The following is a 17,217-nucleotide window of genomic DNA, read 5'->3' on the forward strand; positions in this document are numbered from 1 at the left end:
ACGGAGAGAAGAGGAGAAAGCAGCAAGAGGGAGTGCAGAGGCCCCTGTCTGACCCAGACAGGGGACAGTCACCTTGATTTGGACTCCCATTTTCAAATCCCTCTACGTTGTCTTTTTTAAAACAAAATTCAGTATCAGTGACACTGTTTCTTTTGGCACTGAATTCCAGAAAAACAGGAGGGACGGAGTGTGCCTGCTTTCCAACACTCCCTGCAGGGCTCTGAACCAATACACAACAACAAGTGTAAGAAAACCAGGAAGGAAAACTGATTTTTATAGAAACTGGAATGAAACTGACCAGTGTAGTTTCATTATCCAAGCTAAGCGGAAATGCAAAAAAATCAAAATAAAAAGTAAACAAACAGCACAAATGGTAAGACGTGAGTTCCGTTTCCTAAGTTCTTTCCTTTTTATTCCATTCAGGTGTCATCAGGAACCCCAAGAGGCCTGCCACCCTTCCCTCCCAGCTCGTCCACCCCCAGAATGGCCTCTGGGCTCTGCCCTGCCCCCCACCCCCCTGCCCTTCTCCAGCACAGCTCTGAGGACTTGCCGTTCTGACGGATGCCCCTCTCCCCCGAGGGCTGACAAAGGGAGTCAGGGAAGTTGGTTCCAGGAACCTCAGCTGGAACCAGGGGTGGCTAAGATGGGGAAGTGGTGGCTCTGGGTACCCAGGTCTAAGCAGTGCAGCCCAGTTGCCCTGGTGTGGAGGGGAACAGGGCACTGTCTTCACAAGGCTCAGGCTCCTGCCTCTGCTCCTCTCATTTAGCTGGGCAGGACTCAGGGGCCCTAGGGGTGCAACCTTGCTGGCAGGGCCCTCCTGGAGCCCATGTAACTGACCACTCCCTTGCTCACATCAAACTCTAGTACTGAAACCCTGGCCCCCTCATGAGGAGGCCCCCATGGCCCTCCTCAGCCCTGGCACCTGGCCTGAGGGGCCAGAACCTTCCCTGCCTGGATGAGGGCTGACTTCAGTGACAGTGCTGGATCCCTTCAGGGTTCAGGGGTCCAAGGGGCTCGGGAAGAGGAGAGACCTGGTGTATATGACACGGGGAGGAGGAGGGTGCAGGAGACAGGGAAAGGGGGATGCAGGGCTGGGCCATCCCTGTGAGGTATGCCGGGACCCTTGTGAGTTTCTAGTAGATCTGTTCCAAAGAACTCAAGTTTCAAGGCTAGAATGTTCCCTAGGGTCTGACACACTAACATGGCAGCCTCCTAGAGGCAGAAGGTGGGGAAGGATGAGGGGCTGAGTGTGGGTTGAGAACTTCCCTAGAGAGCCTGTTGTTGCTATTGGGACTCTCCCCTAAGATTTGGGATTGGGGAGGGTGGGAAAGAGATGGCAGCAGGTGTGGTTGGGGCCAGGGAAGAGGCCAGTGGGGGCAAGAGTCACGGTTCTGCCTGGCAGTGCAGGCCGGTCACCCAGCACTGAGGTGAGCATAAAGGAGGCGCGGCCCCTTGTTACCATGTTGTTAGGTGGAGGGGTGTTTAAAAGTCCTGGCTTCCTCACCAGGCTAACATTCCCGGGCAAGGCTGTGTCCAGGAAGGGGGCTATGGATCTGGAGTGGGAGATCAGAGGCAGGGGAGCTGAGAAGTGCTGAGTCTGACCTGGTCTGGGGGAAGGTCAAACATCTCTCTCTGAATCTCCACCGATGTTTTGGTGGCCTTTGCCCAGATGCCATGGGAATGGGGCAGCTTTAGCACCTTGCCAGGGCTCTAGGCTTGGGCTGCTTTGAAACACTGAAGTTATTAACTAGCCTTGCCCCCCACTGCTCCCCTAGATCTGTCCGGAGCCTGTGCTACCCTTACCAAGCTCCCCTCCCCTCCTCACACACTCACCAGAGAATCTGTCCAGTGGGCACTGTAGGCCCAGCAGCCCAGATCTGGCTGGGCCTGAACAAGGCCTCCCTGACAGCCTGTCTCCCACCTGCCCTGTTTGCTATGGGGAGTGGATGGTTCTGAGCTCCTTGGAGTTCCTGCTGGGGCCACCCTGCCTGGCTGCTGAGCAGGCTCTAGCCCCTGGGGAGGCAGAGAGGCCCCAGCCTGAGCCTCTTCTCCACCCTGACCTCTGCCATTGGGCCATACTCAGAGTGGTGTCCTTGCTGGTGTCCCCTCATCCCATGGAGAGGGGGCTAGGGCTGAAGGGCACAGGCAGCACCCAGGGCATCTTTGTACAATGGGGTCCTGTAGGGCAGAAGGGCAGCCAGATCCTGAGGTCAGTACTGGGTTCTGGGCAGACCCCTCTTCTCCTCTCAAGACAACAGGAGCAGAGGGCTCTGGGATCTGCGCTCTGGCCGCGCCAGGCTCCTTGTTATTGGGAAAGATGCAGCCTGGGACATGTTCATTAAGAACAAAGTTTGGAGAGTTGCTGAGAGATAGGGAGGAAAAGAAGGGGAGAAAGGGAGACCGGGGGAGGGAGAGAGAGAGAGAGAGGGAGAGTAAGAGAGAGAAAGAGAGAGAAAGAACCCAGTGCCCAGTGCCTAGGGCATAGACTTTCACCATCTCCCTAAAGGGTGCTGGTGAAAGGGTAGGCATCAGGAGATGGGGTGGGTAGGGGCCTGGGAAATGGGGAATGTACAAGCCCCCGGGCCCCTTAGCGCTTATATCTCCTTATATTCCAGGAAAGGGCTAGGAAGTAGGACAAAGCTTCCTGTCTACACCCCTTGGGGAACCCTTGTCAGTGGCTTGGAACCCGCTTTCCCTAGAGCCCTCCACTTCTGACCCAGCATCTCCTACCCTGCTCTTGCCCCCATGCCCACCCCTACCGGTCACTTACTTGCAGGAGATCTGGTTGATGCCTTCGATGTAGTAGCAGACACCTCCATTGACGCAATAGGACTTGGCTGTCTCGTTGCACTTCCGGGCGTGTCCCGACCAGGATGCCAGGGTGGTGCTCACTGAGGGTATGAGAGACATGTGCCAGTGATCCACTGAGACCATCTCTAGGCCCCCAGCTATCATCCCCCTCATGCCCCATCTCAAAACTGGGAGATGACCAGAGGCTGCAGGAATGACTGGGGGTCCCTTCTAGTCACTAATAAGGCAAAGGGGAGGCCACCATGAGCTCTGCCCATCTGCCCAGTGCAACCCTGCACCCAAGCTCTAGGCGAACTTCCAAAGGCCAGGAAGATTTTCATTCTTTTGTTGGCAGGGGGGTGTGGGGTGAGAAAATAGCAGGAACTGCTTCCTCTGCTGAATAAGGGCCCACCTCTCCCCTTCCCTGCCTGGCTTTCTGGGGGCTCCGTTGCAGGTGGTTGAGATTCTGATGCCTCATGTGGGGAACAAACCCACGAGGGGGTGCAGGGAAGACACCTACACCTGCCTGCAAGGCTTGGGCTCTCATGGTGGACCAGGGAGTGGCTGGAAGGGAGCTGGGCCTGCAGGGGATGGCACCTTCAGGACACTGTCATTTTCTAAGATCTGGAGAGGTGTTGAGGGTAGGAGAAACCCTAGCTTCTACTCTCTTCCCCCTTTTTCCAAGGGCTGGGCTGGCTCCAAACCTCCCAGGAATGCTTCAAAGGCTACCATGCCCCATCTCCATAAGCATCTGGGGTCTTCTCCACATCTCCCCACCCCAGGCAGCCCCCTCCTCCCCCACCTCATCAGCTGTTGCCCCTGGAGGGAGCCTCCAGGCCTTGGAGAGCCCCGGTCATTAATCATGGGTTTCAGGTTGTTGAGGAGACAGGGCTGGGGAAAGGGATGGGGGCAGCTGGGATGTGAAACTGGGGGAGAGCAAGGCTGGGCTTTAAGACTGCACGTCTGATTGACTGGACTCATTTGAGAAATGAACATCACTGAAGCTCTGCTCCTCATCAGGGAATGGCATCCAGAAAGCTGGCTTCAAGTGAACATTCTTGCCCCAAACATCAGTTTTAGATGATGCCCTGTCCAATCCAGACTGGACAGCCAGAAGCAGGTCCTGCTCCCCTCAGCTCCCAGGGACTCTGAGGGCCTCTGGTTTCCACCCAGCCCAGCAGTGGCCTCCTGAATGAGGTGGTCCAAGTTACCCCGGCTGGCCCTGTCTCCTCAGGAGTACTGGGTCTCTCTCACTCCCCATAGCAATGAGGGTGGAAGTGAGAGGAGGAGGAGGAGGAGGAGGGCAGGCACTCGGCATCCTCAGTGTTTAGACATGTGGGGAGACGGATGGAGCGCGGGGGGCTGGGAGTGTATACACAGCTCTGCCTCTGTATATGTCTGAGGAGCACGCTGATAAAATCCAGCGGGCAGGGCCGGCTTCACCGTCCCCTCCACATCATGCCTGCTACTGAGCTGGCATCCCGGAGCCCCACCTCTGCTGCGGTCTCCCTCCTTGGCTCAACCCCAGACCCAGCTGGAACCCACATGCTGGCTGGGACTGGAGACCTCCTGCTGATCTCTGCCCCACTTTTGGGTCAGTGAGACCCAGGGAACTAAGAAAGGGACAGAGAAGAGAAACAGCTGAGGTGACCTCGCCTGCCAGTTGTAAAACCCCCTTGCTGGGAGAACCCTTGAGGTTGTCCTGCCCTTCATTTACATTGCACGGGAGGAATGAAGAGAGAGAAGGCAGCAAAGTGTCTGGCCAGAGTGCAGTGTGTGTTGCAACAGAGCCTCAGGGCTCCTAACCCCTGGCTGTGCATCCTCCTCATCAGCACCCAGGCTTGACATAAGCAGACGAATGCAAGCACAGTGAGGACCACAGGCCTGGGATCTCCTGTGGGCCTTGGCTCACCCAGAGAAATCTCAGCCTGGATCTGTCAGGCCCAGCCTGGTGTCCTCTGCGGTTGTGGGTGGCATATACTACCCATTGCTGTGCCCATTGTTTCACCCCAGCCAAGTGAGCAGTGGACAGCGGGGAGGATGCTGGGGCAGCTGGGGCCACAGTGGCACACTTGGGCTTCTCACACATATGTCTGTGCTCATCGAGGCCTTGGGAGGCCAAGGACAACTCGTGAAGAAAGACGGGGCCTCCCCAGGCATGTGCATTGAGCGCAGGCTGCCAGCATCACGTTGTTGTGGGGACTAGGCTGGGGCCTCGGGAAGGTAAAAAGGGAGGATAGTCGGGGAGCCAGTCACAGGGGGTGTGGGGGAAAGAGTGACCACAGGAGTTTCCACCTCAGAAAGGCCACTCTGTGATGGCAAGGTTTTCCCAAGACACGACGGCCCAACTCTGCCAGCGGGGAAGCCACACTCTAGGGAGATTTCCACACGGAAGAGGCGCACTCACACTGTGGTGTAGTCACACTGCTCTAGCACATGTGGGCTCCTGAGGCAACGCGTCTGCACCCCCTCGTCAGTGTATCCGTATACGCTGACTCCAGCCATGTCCCTCATCTCCTCCCCTAGTTCAGGCCACCGTTGTCTCTTTCTTTGATGACCACAATAGCTTCCTCTCTGGTCTTTCTGCCTTCAGTCTTGCCTTCATCTCTTTTACTTTACAGCAGCCACAGTGGTCTTTAAAATATGTCAATTGAATAGATCTTTTCTATTATCAAAGCTCTCCAATGGCTTCCATTTGCACTTAGAATAAAGCCCCCAACTTCTCCCCAGGTCTAATCTGGGCTTGACCACCTCTCCCACTTCATCTCCCGTCCCTCTCCTCCAGTATGTTCAGACTACACTGGTCATAGCTCTGCTTCTGTAATAAGCAGGTGCTCTCCTGCCCAGGATGTTCAAAACATCAGTGTCTCAGGGAGGAGTCTCCTGACTTCTTAAGCTGGTCAGGCTTCTCCCTTATTCCCTCTCTTAGCTTCATATACTTCTACTTATGGTTATTCTAACATAATTACATGATCAGGTATGCAACTGTTTGCTGGTTGTTTTTTTTTTTTCTGAGACAGAGTGTTGCTCTGTCACCCAGGCTGGAATGCGGTGGCGTGATCTTGGTTCACTGCAACCTCCGCCTCCCGGGTTCAAGCAATTCTCCTGTCTCAGCTTCCCAAGTGGCTGGGATTATAGGTGCACGCCACCACACCTAGCTAATGTTTGTATTTTTTAGTAGAAATGGGGTTTCATAATGTTGGCCAGGCTGGTCTCAAACTCCTGACCTCATGATCCACCTGCCTCAGCCTCCCAAAGTGTTGGGATTACAGTCACGTGCCACCGCGCCCCACCAACTGTTTGCTGTTTAATGCTTAGTTCCTTCGCTAGAATGTAAGCTCCATTAGGACAGGAGCCATGTCTGACATGTTTGTCCTGAACCCCAATGTCTAGAATGGTACCTGGCACATAATAGGTGTTTAACAAATATTTACTGAATGAATGAATGATGAAATAAATATCTTATTCTTTGGAGGAAACAGTGCCCTCTGCTACCATCCCAGGGCTAGTCTGGTATCCTTGAAGGATGATGATATCTTTTTGGTAGATTAAAGCACTGTCTCCTATTAAATGTAAATATTCCGTAAAGGACATTAGGGGAATGAAAATCAAAGCTGCAATGAGGCCAAACTCATGGCTGGCTCACGCCTATAATCCTAGTACTTTTGGGAGACCAAGGCAGGAAGATCACTTGAGACCAGGAGTTCAAGACCAGCCTGGGCAATGTAGCAAGACCCCATCTCTCTAAAACACACACACACACACACACACACACACTGTCTCTCTCTCTCTCTCTCTCTCTCTGAGATACCACTTTCACTAGGATGGCCAGAATCGAAAAGATGGGTAATAACGTGGTGGCGAGGATGTGGAGAAATTAGAACCCTTATGTATTGCTGGTGGGAATGTAAAATAGTGTAGCTGCTTTGGAAAACAGTCTGCGAGTTCCTTAAAAAATGAAACATAGTCATGATGTGCTCCAGAAATTCCACTCCTAGGTGTATCCCCAAGAGATTGAAAACCTATGCTCACACAAAAACTTGTGCCCAAATATCCACAGAAACATTATTTATAACAGCCAAAATGTGGAAAAATCCAAATGACCCAAGAATCCAAGCGTATGAGTGGATAAATAAAATGTGGCATGTCTATACAGTGAAATAGTATTTAACCATGAAAAGGAATGGAGTACTGATGCATGCTACAACATGCATGAACCTCGAAAGCGTTATGTTAAGTATAAGAAGACAGTCACAAAAGGCCACATATTGTATGACTCTATTTATATGAAATGTCCAGAATTAGTGGTTGCCACAGCTGGAGGGAGGGAGAAATGGGAATGGCTGCTAGAGGGCAAGGGGTTTCTTTTTGGGGTGAAAAAATGTTTTGAAATTAGTGGTGATGGTTATATTACTTTGTGAATATACTAAAAATCACTGAATTGTATACTTTAAAATGGTGAATTTTATGGTATATAAGTTATAGCTCAAAAAATTAATTTAAAAAAGTGCCTGGAAGGGGTAAGCCCAGGAAGTTTTGATAAACTGTTAGTGTCTTGGTGTGAGTTTATCAGAGCCCCTGCAGAGTGAGCGCGGCAGGGCGGGAGCTGCTGCTGTGGAGATGTGTCCCCTGCTGTCCACACTGCAGCTGCTTATCACCTTTGCTCACGGAGACAGCTTCTGCCTGTCCTTCAAGACTCGGATCGAGTGCCTCTTCATCCATCGAGGCCCCTTTCCCTTTGGTAAGTTGCCTACCTTCCTCTGAGTTTGTTAGAAAAGACAGACTTTTAGAGTTCAGGTTTTAGTTTCCTGCCATCTGAGGGACTTCCTTGGGGGCCAAGACTGTGACTCCCCAGAGCTTGGAGCGAGATCATGTTGAACAAGTGCTTGCTGAATGCGTGACTGACATGAGTGTGCATCTGTGCGTGTGTGTGTGTTTTTAAACAGCCAGCCTTTTCAGGACTCCAGGTGAGGGACTGGTCCAGAGGCCTCTCCACAGCTTCCACAGTCCTATGACACCCCAGGTCAAACCTGCCTGTCCTCTGGGGCAAAGCCTGACATCAGGGCTGGTACAGCCACCTCAGGACATTCCCAAACTGCCTTTCACCTGAGATGAGGCATCTGTTTCTCTAGCTCAGAAGTGGGTTGGACCAAACTGACTATTGTGTTAGTACCACAAACTTCCTGCCGACTCCTCCCCCTGCCCGCCAGCTCAGGAAGGAGGGGACCTCTTGAGAGCTGGCAGAGCTCTGACTACAAGGAAGGTCTACTCTGATCTGAGGAAGGAGCCCTGGGCTCCACCCAAACAGAGCAGTAGCCACCCAAGAGCCGAAGCGATGCCCCGATGGCCTCCCTGTGCCCTCTTCCGGCCGCCCCATCCCTATAGCCCTGGTTTCCCTTCGGCCTGGGCGGGCCAAACCAACCCACCGTGGGATGAGTCAGAGGGGGCAGACCACAGGGTGTGGTTGCTGCAGGTCTCATAGGTTCCGTGGATAAACAAGGAGCTTCGGCATCTCTGCCTGGGAAAACATCCACAGCAGGGGCCTCCTGGTCGCCAGCAGTGGTCCTGTTCACCTCTCCGCATCAAGGGTAGGCTCTGGCCTGCCATGGACTGCACGAGGCAGCAGAAGTGGTGTGGTGTGGCGTGTGTGCATGTGTGTGTGCATGTACTGGTTAGGTGCACAGGATGTCAGCCTCAACATCAAACTCAGAATCCCAGAATTTTAGAGGGCCAGGGGCTTAAAGATCATCTAGTTCAGCCCCACAACGGGAAAACTAAAGACTGGGATGGGTGAAATGACTTACTCAGGGCTGCATGACATAGAGCCTGGATGACACCAAATCTCCACACTCTTTCCCCTGCTCTGCCCTGAAGCTCCCCTGGAGGATCAAGAGGCAAGAAGGCTGTGAGTAGCTGGGATTCCAGATATGTCCTCAGTGCTCAGCCCAAAGCCTGCACTGTCTGGTCCCTAAACTGATCAGAACACAGCCTGCTGAGGGCTGACAGGAATCCATGCATGGGACAGGACTGTGGCTTATCTGAGGGGTCTCGCCACTTCTGGCTATAGGCCTCAAGCCCTGTGCAAGAGAGAGGGCACTCCTGTGCTGTTCTGCACCACAGCCGCTCCCGCTTCCTCTGCTAACAGCACCCCTCTACGGAAGTGCTTTTCCTTGGAGTTCTGGCCAGGCCGTCACTCACAGTGCTCTACCTCTCAGTAGCCCCTGTGTACACACAGACAGGCCAGGCAAAGATGGTCCCCACCCTCCCAGCACAGCGACTGGTCACGTGGGCCACATGACCTGGCAGGGTCAATCAGAATCCATGCTTGTGACTGTATGTATGGACACAGAGACAAAGCTATCTCTTTTCTCCGGGTGGCAGAGCTCTGACTATAAGGAGCTGGGATGTGGTAGGTCTGGAACTGTCTGAGGCCATGGCCTCCTCTTCCCACCTCACTCCCCAAACACGGAGAGGCCCATTTTACAGTAGGAAAGAATGAGGCCAACACATGGTGAGAGAAACTGTCTTGACCCATCCTGTGAGTTCTTGGACCTTTCCTCTGAGTTCTTAGATTCTGTCATGTCTGGAGCCAGTTCCACCTCTGAACTTACCAGTTTTATAAGCCAATAAATAAATCCCTTAAGATAGATTTAAGTTAATTCTAATCAAGAAAGTCTTGACTAATAAAACAGGAAGCCCCAAATCCAAAGTGGATCTGAGAATGTCTGACCACTATGGCAGAGGTGGCGAGTGCTAGACTCCAGACCAGCCCACTTTCCCAAACTTGGGATGGGTTGAGAGAAGTCGGAGCTCAGACACCACCATTGCTATCATGTCCAGGCTGGGTCATGGAGGAGGCAGTAAAGACCTCGGAGCAGGTTAGTTCTCTTATGTAATATCTACCAGGCGCCCACTGTGAGCCAGGTGCTGTGCTAGGCCCTGAGGCTAGGGTGGTAGACAGACTAGACATAGCCCCGTGGAGCTCAAAGGCTAAGTGTTTGCCAACTACTTTTACATGGTACAGCTCTATCATTAACTAGGTGTTTGACTCCTGGTGAAATATTTAACCTCTCTGAGCTTCTCATTATTTATAAAATATATCCTGGTTTTGAGTATGGGTTCATGGGATAATGTGGAGCTTGGCTCAACAAATACTAACTATCATTGTAACTTCCAGGAGAAAGCATCCTCCCTGTTCTCCCATTCCTGGGCTCACAGATTCACTGGGGTGGCCACGTCCACAGAGAAAGTTCAGCAACAGCATGAGAGTTGAAGGCTAATGAAAGGCTGGAATTCAAGAGATGCCATCAGACCATGGTTGGCCAAGGAGTGGCCCAGGAGAGGAGCCCTAGCTGGGAGAGACGTTGTAGTGGGTTGGGATGGTCCAGGAGGAAGGCTGCTTGGGAGAGATGACATAGGAGCAAGAGTAAGAATGGAATGGACAGGGGATTGATGGAAGTCAGGTTGGGAAGATCATTTAGTCCAGGGTGGTGAGAACAAAGCCCCTGTTCTGTGGTTCTGTGGGGTGGGGAACACGACAGGATAAAAGCACCTTAGGAGGCCGCTGCTCTGGTTCAGGTGACTAGGGATGAAGTCTGAGCCAGCGTTACTCTTGAGGGATAGTTAGAGGAGCAGAAGAGGCAGGCATGAGAAAGATCCAGAAAGAAGACTGGCAAGGACATGGAGACTCAGACTTATTAGACACAGAGGCAAAGGAGACCAAGGAACCCAAGGGGCTGGGAGGATGGGGTGTCCCTCACCAGTACAGGACAGTCTGGGTCTGAACTAGGTTTTTGTCTGAGGGCCACAGGGCACAGGGTGTTCCATGCCATCTTTTGGACCGTGCTGGGTTTAGGGCGTATTGGGAGGCTGTCTGGTGGAAATAGAGGCAGGTAATGACAGATGCAGGATTAGATTGGGTGAGAGGCAGGACTAGAAGTGAACCCCAATAAATAGGTAGCCAAATGGCACACTCTGTGTGTGTTGGGAGGAGGAGGGCGATCTGTGGGACTTGAGGTACTCAGGCTAGAGGGGAGGGGGGCACTGCCTGAGGACAGGCAGCTTTGGCAGAGAGGAGAGGCAATTTCCCAGCCAAGGGAAAGAACCAGGGCCTGAGAGGGCAGCACAGCGGGAAGGCAGCCTCTACCCTGAGGCTGGGCCTGCCACCGAGACGAGAAGGTAAGAGGTGCTGTAAGGTCCTGACCTTGCAAGACTTGAAGGAATGGGGATGGCCTGTGGGGGAGGAGTTTGTCCTCCCTGAACAGAGGCTGCCACCAGGGGCCCCAGGCATCCAAGTTGCCCACCCATGGCCCAGTGGAGAAGGCTGCCGGCGCTCAGGGGCCCAGCAAAGCAACAGGCAACAGGCAGTCGGCTTGCACACACCCTGGGCCTGCCTCTCTTTGCAGCCCAGCTCCTGGCAGCCCAGCCTCCTATAATTGCCTTCTAAAAATATCCTTCCCCCCACCCCCACCTCTTGATTTCAAAATATTTGGTTTTCAGGGTATTTAAAATGAGAGCTGGCGGCTCTTCCAGGCCCAGATAACAAAGCTAAACATTTATGCTTCCACTGCATTTCTCTGAATCGGCTGAGATCTAGGGCTTGATATGGCACCAGCAGGAGGGAGGGGAGTTGAGTGCGAGAGGGATCACGTGCAGAGCCCGAGGGCTGGGGGGCCACTGGCCTGCCCTGCCAAATCCTTCTAGGACCCTTCCCTCTGTCGGGGCCCACCTACCGCTGTTGACGTAAAGCCGGCCCCGGACGGTGTCCTTCCCCAGGATGTTCTCGGCCTCGCAGACATACTCCCCAGCGTCCTCCACCTTCACCTTGTTGAACTGTAGTCGTGAGTTCTTTCTGGTTAGGGAGGGGATAAGAGGGGGAGAGGCATGAGCCAGGGCCGGCTGTGGCTCCCCAGCGGTCACCCAGCGGTCGCCTCTCCACAGAGCCACAATGGCCCTGCAGCTTAGATGGGAAGGAGATTCCCTTCGCCCAGCCATTTCGGGAGTCCAGGTGGAGCAGGGAGTCCTTGCAGCTGCAGGGAGCCCTAAGCCCTCCGGACAATACAGGGCAGGACTAGGGGCTGCACACAGGTCCTAAGTCTATGATCCCTCACATCCACTTCTCTAGGGCTGGACCACGGTTGTAACACTCTTCTGTGGGGGTAAAGCCAGGCCCCCCGTAGGAAGTCACATGGCCACCTCCCTCATTCCCAGCTGCCTCTACCTCCCCTGGGAAGTGGCAGCCTGTCATTCTGGGTATGCAAGGCCTGTTCCCAGACACCAGGGAGGGCAGCTGTCCTGACAGATTCCCATGGCAATGGTGCCCAGACTCCCAGTGCAAACCTGGGGCTCTCCCTTTTTCTCAAAATGAGCTCTGCCACTGAGGGGCACTCTGTGGCTTCTCCAAGGGGTTTTTGTTTCATTCATTCATTCAGCAAATGTTTACTGAGCACCTTCTGTGTGCCAGGAGCTTGTATACCTTGGGGAACAAAAAGATCCTGAACTTGATCTTCAGGGTCAACCTGAGTGTTCTCTTCTTACAGAAGGGAAACCTGAGTCCTAGAGGAACTTTCTGACTTGCCCAAGGGCACTCAGCAAGGCAAAGGCAGAGGTACGCCAGGAACTGCAGTTCATGAGGACATCTCTGGCAGCCCGAAGCTGGGGCTAGCCCTGAAGCTTTGCACCTAGTCCTTGCATGCTAAGAACTGTGTGGCCAGGCCTGGGCGGATCCCCCCAGTGACTCCAGGGCACCTGGCCCTGGTCCCCCTCTTCTTTCTGAAGCCCCAGCCAAACCTCTCCTTCTACCTCAGAGTTTCCTTGTACCTACCCCAGGGTGCTTAGGCTCTGCAAGGGTCTGTTCACAGCCCTCACCCCTCCCTCTGCCTCCAGGGGCCAGCATGAGCTCTGGATAAAGCCTGAGACCCCAGCCTGGCCCCCAGGAGGAAGCAAGAAGTAACATGGTTATTTCTGTACATGGTATGATCTCCTCCTCTTTTTAGTGCTGAATTAAAAGCTACATTTCCAGACTATGTGTAGTGGGTTGGAGAAGTGGGGGAACATGAGAGAGGGCAGTACAGGTGTCGTTGCCCTGAGCCCAGGGAGTGTAAAGCTGAGCTACGGAGCTGATGGGGTAAGGAGGCCACAGGGAGGTGAGCAGAGAGGCTGGGCCAGGGTCAAGGAGATGCAAAGTGGCCCACGATCCCTACCTGGGCTGTCTCCACCTCTGAGGGGAGCCTCTTCCCAGGCATCCTTACCTCCAGATCCTCCAAACAAGGGTGCTACAAGGTTGTCTTGTCTACAGACGGCGATGTCCTTGCTGACGCTATGGTGACAGCTGCTTAACTATACCATATCCTTCCTGGCTCAAGCTGGTCTCTGTCTCCTTGGCCTGGTGCCGGCCCACAACCCTCTTCTGTCAATTCCAGTTTGTTCCCTTCATTAAACAGAACCCTGGAGGCCCCTCTGACTAAGACAGCATCTCTTTCCCTGCTCCAGCCAAATTAGATGCCACAAACTCCAGCTTCCCCAGGGTACAGCTTCTCTCACTTCCCAGTGCACTGACCAGATTAGCAGGGAAGGGGTATCACCTGAGGGTCTGAGGGTGGGGGTGTTGATGCACAAGGGACTCAGAGACAGATTCTCCTTGTCACCCACTATGGAATTCAGAGGTGCTTCCCTTGCACAGCATCATATGTAGCAGGACGTGGCAGAATTTTAAGGAAGCACTCGCCACATGCAGGCATGTGGCACCAGGTACGGTGGGATGAGGATAGGCAGGTTGTAGAAGGGAGGCACAGGGCTCCAGGAGAACCCATTCCCTCTGAGGAACAATAAAGAGGCGGGGGACAGAGACAATGACGCTGAGGCTTGCTGCAGGTGTACTGGTTTAGCAGCTGTCTGATGGTTTCACCGAAGCAGGCCCTGGAGATGCACATGGGGCTCTGGGTCAGGGCTGAAGGTGGGGCTCTGTGGGTTTCTCAGGCCCTGCAGGGGCTGGAGTCACCACCTTCTCCCTCCTCACTCCCAGCTCCAGGCGGAAGCCTGAGGATTCAGAGGCAGGCCGGGTGCTGTGCTCTGCTCCTGCTGCCCCATCACATGTTGACTCAGGTTTGCCCCGAGATGGTGACCCCGCCCCCCCACCACCTCCCTAGCTGATTCTCTGCTGGCAGGGATGAGATCTGGGCAGCTATGTCCTCCACGTTTTCCTCAGCGCCTCCCCACCGCCCCTGCCTGCTCAAGGGGCCTGTTCCAGCCTGCCCCTCATAAACAAGGGAACATGCGGCTCTGCAGGGGAAGGCCCCATGCCCAGGGCTTGGGGGGGCAGTTTTCTCCTGGCACAGGAAGGCTTGGGTGAGATGTCTCAGTGCAGTGGGCACCGAGACAGACAGCACCCACTGAGGAGGGGGTCTCTACAGGCCATCAGAGATGCCCTGACAGAGCGCTACCTGGGCAGGGAGAGTGCCAGGAGGCAGGGGAGCCAGTTGCTGTGTGGGCAGACAGGACAGAGAACATTTTGTCAGAAAGCAGACTCCTGCTGCTGCCCCGGCCCCTCTACTAGGTGAGGTGTGTAGTGTAGGATGGGTAGTGTGTGCAGGTGGCAGTTCTCACTGTCACTCTTAGGGCACCTTGGTTGCAGGGAGTCAGAGATTCCCTATCATGGCCCACTCCTCCAGCACTCACAACTCACTGCAGAGAGCCCAGGACAGGACAGGGAGATCAAAGAAGTTTCTGGATGCAGTAAATGGGGCAGGGCTTTGAAAGGTAGGGGGCAGGGGGCACACTTTAGACTCTTAGGGATCCATAATACCCAGGAAAAGACCAGGCCCTGTTTCTGGACTGAGTAACCCATTTGTCAGATGAAACTGAGGCTTAACCAGGATAGTAACTGGTTCAGAAGGCTAAGACCATCCAAAGGGCCTGCTGCCCAGTCCCAGTGGGACTCTACACCCAGGAGAGGAGCGCTGCTATCCCTGCCAGATTCTCATCAATTCAGCCCTCAGTGCAGAGCTCTCTGCCAGGCCCTATAGGGGAGAAGGGGGTGTCTGGGTGTAGGGCTCCAGGCTTTGAGGTGCTCTCATGTTGGAAGGAGAGAGAGATCCCTCCACAAAGCAATGAAGCAACGTCTAAGGCACCATGGGAGGAGACAATGAGAGCTGCCTGGAGGGCTTAGGAAGGTGTCCCAGAGATATGACATTTAAGCCGGGCCTTGGAGAGCCTTGCCAGGGACAAGCCGGGGGAGGAGAGCTGCCGGCATAGGGAACAGCCTGGGCCATGAAAGGAAAGACCAGCAGCCAGGAGTGTAGCAGTTCAGGAAACAGCAGGGCAGTGACTTGTAGGCCAGAAATAGGAGTCGGAAGAGCCCCAAGGCTGTACCTGGCACGCAGTAGGCTCTCAAGCTCTGTCTTGAATGGATGATTGAATAGATGTTCATGTTAGAAAGATCATTTCCCATCAGGCACTCACAGGGGTCAGTGACTATGGACCTCTAGAATTACAAGCAAACTGGGTACATAAGCCACACTTTTTTCTTCAAGAAAAGGATGAGACTCCTGCCAGATTCTATAGTTGAAGCTAGATTAGAGACTCATGAAGGTAAGGACCATGTCTGTTTCTTTCACTGACATATCCTGAGCCTCTAGCAGGGTGCCTGGCACATAGTTGATACTTCATACAGATACGTTAGATTCAGAAATGAATTCTCAAAGGGGCCTGTGGTTCAGAAAAGGTGGGGAGTGGCCAAGAGTGGGACAGAGGAGGAAAAGAGGCTAGAGGCAGGGAGACCAGATAAGAAATGTGCAGGCAGCGAAAGAGGAGTGACCCCCTGTGCAGACGACAAGGGTCAGGGGTTGAGCATCAGGGAGTCTGGTTGAGCTACAGGTGAGAGGAAAACACGGGAGGGAGAGAAAGGACAAGAGCGGGTGGGGAGAGGCCAGATGGGGCATTCAGAATCGGAAACGTCTGTGGGGCATCTCAGGTGTGGCACCTAGTGTCTCCCCAGCAGCATGGGTCTGGAACTCAGGTGAAAAAGCCATCATGTCTGCAGACGGAGACTTGGGGTCTCAGATTCTTAAAGCAACAGGAGAAGGTGAAATCACCCACAGGTGGAAAGGGAGAAAAGCAGAGTAAGGCCCAAAGCTCAGGAAAGTTCCAGCATTGACGGCAACTAAGAGACAGTGTCCAGACTCACCACCACAGAACCAGCGGAGCAGGTGTTCCCATGCCGAGGCTGCTGAGAGGCCTGGAGGCCTGAGCCAGGGACCGTGGAGATAACCGGGGTTTCTCCAGGGCCACAGCCATCGAGAGGTTGGGGATGTACTCGAAAGGTGGATTCCAGCAGGGCAAAGAGTGGGTGGAGGATGAGAGAGTGTGCAGTCAGTGGGCATGAGGCTAGCTCCTTTAGTGACTTCCTGTGATGGTGGAGGGTGGAAGTGAGATGTGGCAACCGCTGGAGGCCAGGAGAGCAGCGGCGTGGAGAAAGAGCATTTGAGAAAAAAAGCCATGGGCGTGGGTTTGTTGGTAGGGAGAGAAAGCTGAAGTTACCAGAGAAAGGAGTTGGTGGTACCAGGGCTCTGTGGTCTTGTGTTTCTGTGTGTGGGAACGTGCGGGAGGGAGGGTGAGTGTGAGTGTGGGCCACTAGGTAGGGTGGGATGAGGATAGGCAGGTTGTGGACATGTTTGGGAGCCATGAGAAGGGAAAGGGGGGCTCTCCCGACTTCCATCACCACAGTGAAGTAGGGGAGAAGTCATCTTCTAGAAAGAGGGTAGGAGGGAGATGGGACCCAACTTCCCCAGCTCCAAGAAGCCTGCTCATTCACTCCAGCTTGAAGCCACCCTTCAAGGACAGTGAGAAGGACAGTGAGAAGGGGTGGGGTGGTCTCAGAAGGTGAGCTGGGTGGGCAGCCTGAGCTTCCTGCCAATGCTGTAGAATAGGGACATACAGCAGTCCTGACTTGCAGCTGGTCATGGCAAGTTCCTTAGGAAGTGGCATTCTTTCACCCACAAACCTTTGATCTAAGCCAAACCCTTCCTTAATTACATTCTGTTTTCTGCTAGGATCATTTTCTAGAGTGATCAGTTCTACTTCTGCTCCCCACTCTTGCAAGGAGAATCAGAGAACTGGAAGCAACTCCCAGTCCCCTGATTCCCTCATCCTCTTTTCCAGGTTCCAGAGTCTGAGGGCCAGAGGCAGGGCCATGGCAAACCCAAGCAGCCGGCCCAGCCCGGGCCTTCTACCACTTTTTGTCGTGGGTAGGCTGGTGTGCTCTAAAAACATAGTAATTTGCATTTTGTGTGTGTGGTGAGGTGGTGAGGGGGAAAATGACAGCCAGTAAGGGAGTGGCTGTAAGCTACCCTGGGAGGGGTGCAGAAAAGCCTTGGGAGCTCCTCAGTCAGAGAGGGAAGGCCTAGGTCCCTGGAGCCAACAGAGCAGACA

General features: G+C 53.9%; 1 protein-coding gene across 4 annotated transcripts in view; it reads right to left on the reverse strand.

The window, feature by feature from the left end:
• NRG2 (neuregulin 2) overlaps positions 1–17,217 on the reverse strand; it is a 195,104-nt gene that overhangs the window by 22,956 nt on the left and 154,931 nt on the right. For all 4 annotated transcript variants that reach the window (XM_064366382.1, XM_021664908.2, XM_064366381.1 and 1 more), the window contains exons 3-4: positions 11,523–11,641; positions 2,771–2,891 (exon numbers count right to left, since the gene is read on the reverse strand). In XM_064366382.1, the coding sequence (XP_064222452.1) occupies positions 2,771–2,891; positions 11,523–11,641 (240 nt within the window). The remainder of the gene's footprint in view (positions 1–2,770; positions 2,892–11,522; positions 11,642–17,217) is intronic.

This window comes from Aotus nancymaae, unplaced genomic scaffold, assembly GCF_030222135.1.
Source record: "Aotus nancymaae isolate 86718 unplaced genomic scaffold, 86718_ANA_hifiasm-v0.15.2.pri h1tg000064l_1, whole genome shotgun sequence".
Taxonomy (NCBI): domain Eukaryota; kingdom Metazoa; phylum Chordata; class Mammalia; order Primates; family Aotidae; genus Aotus; species Aotus nancymaae.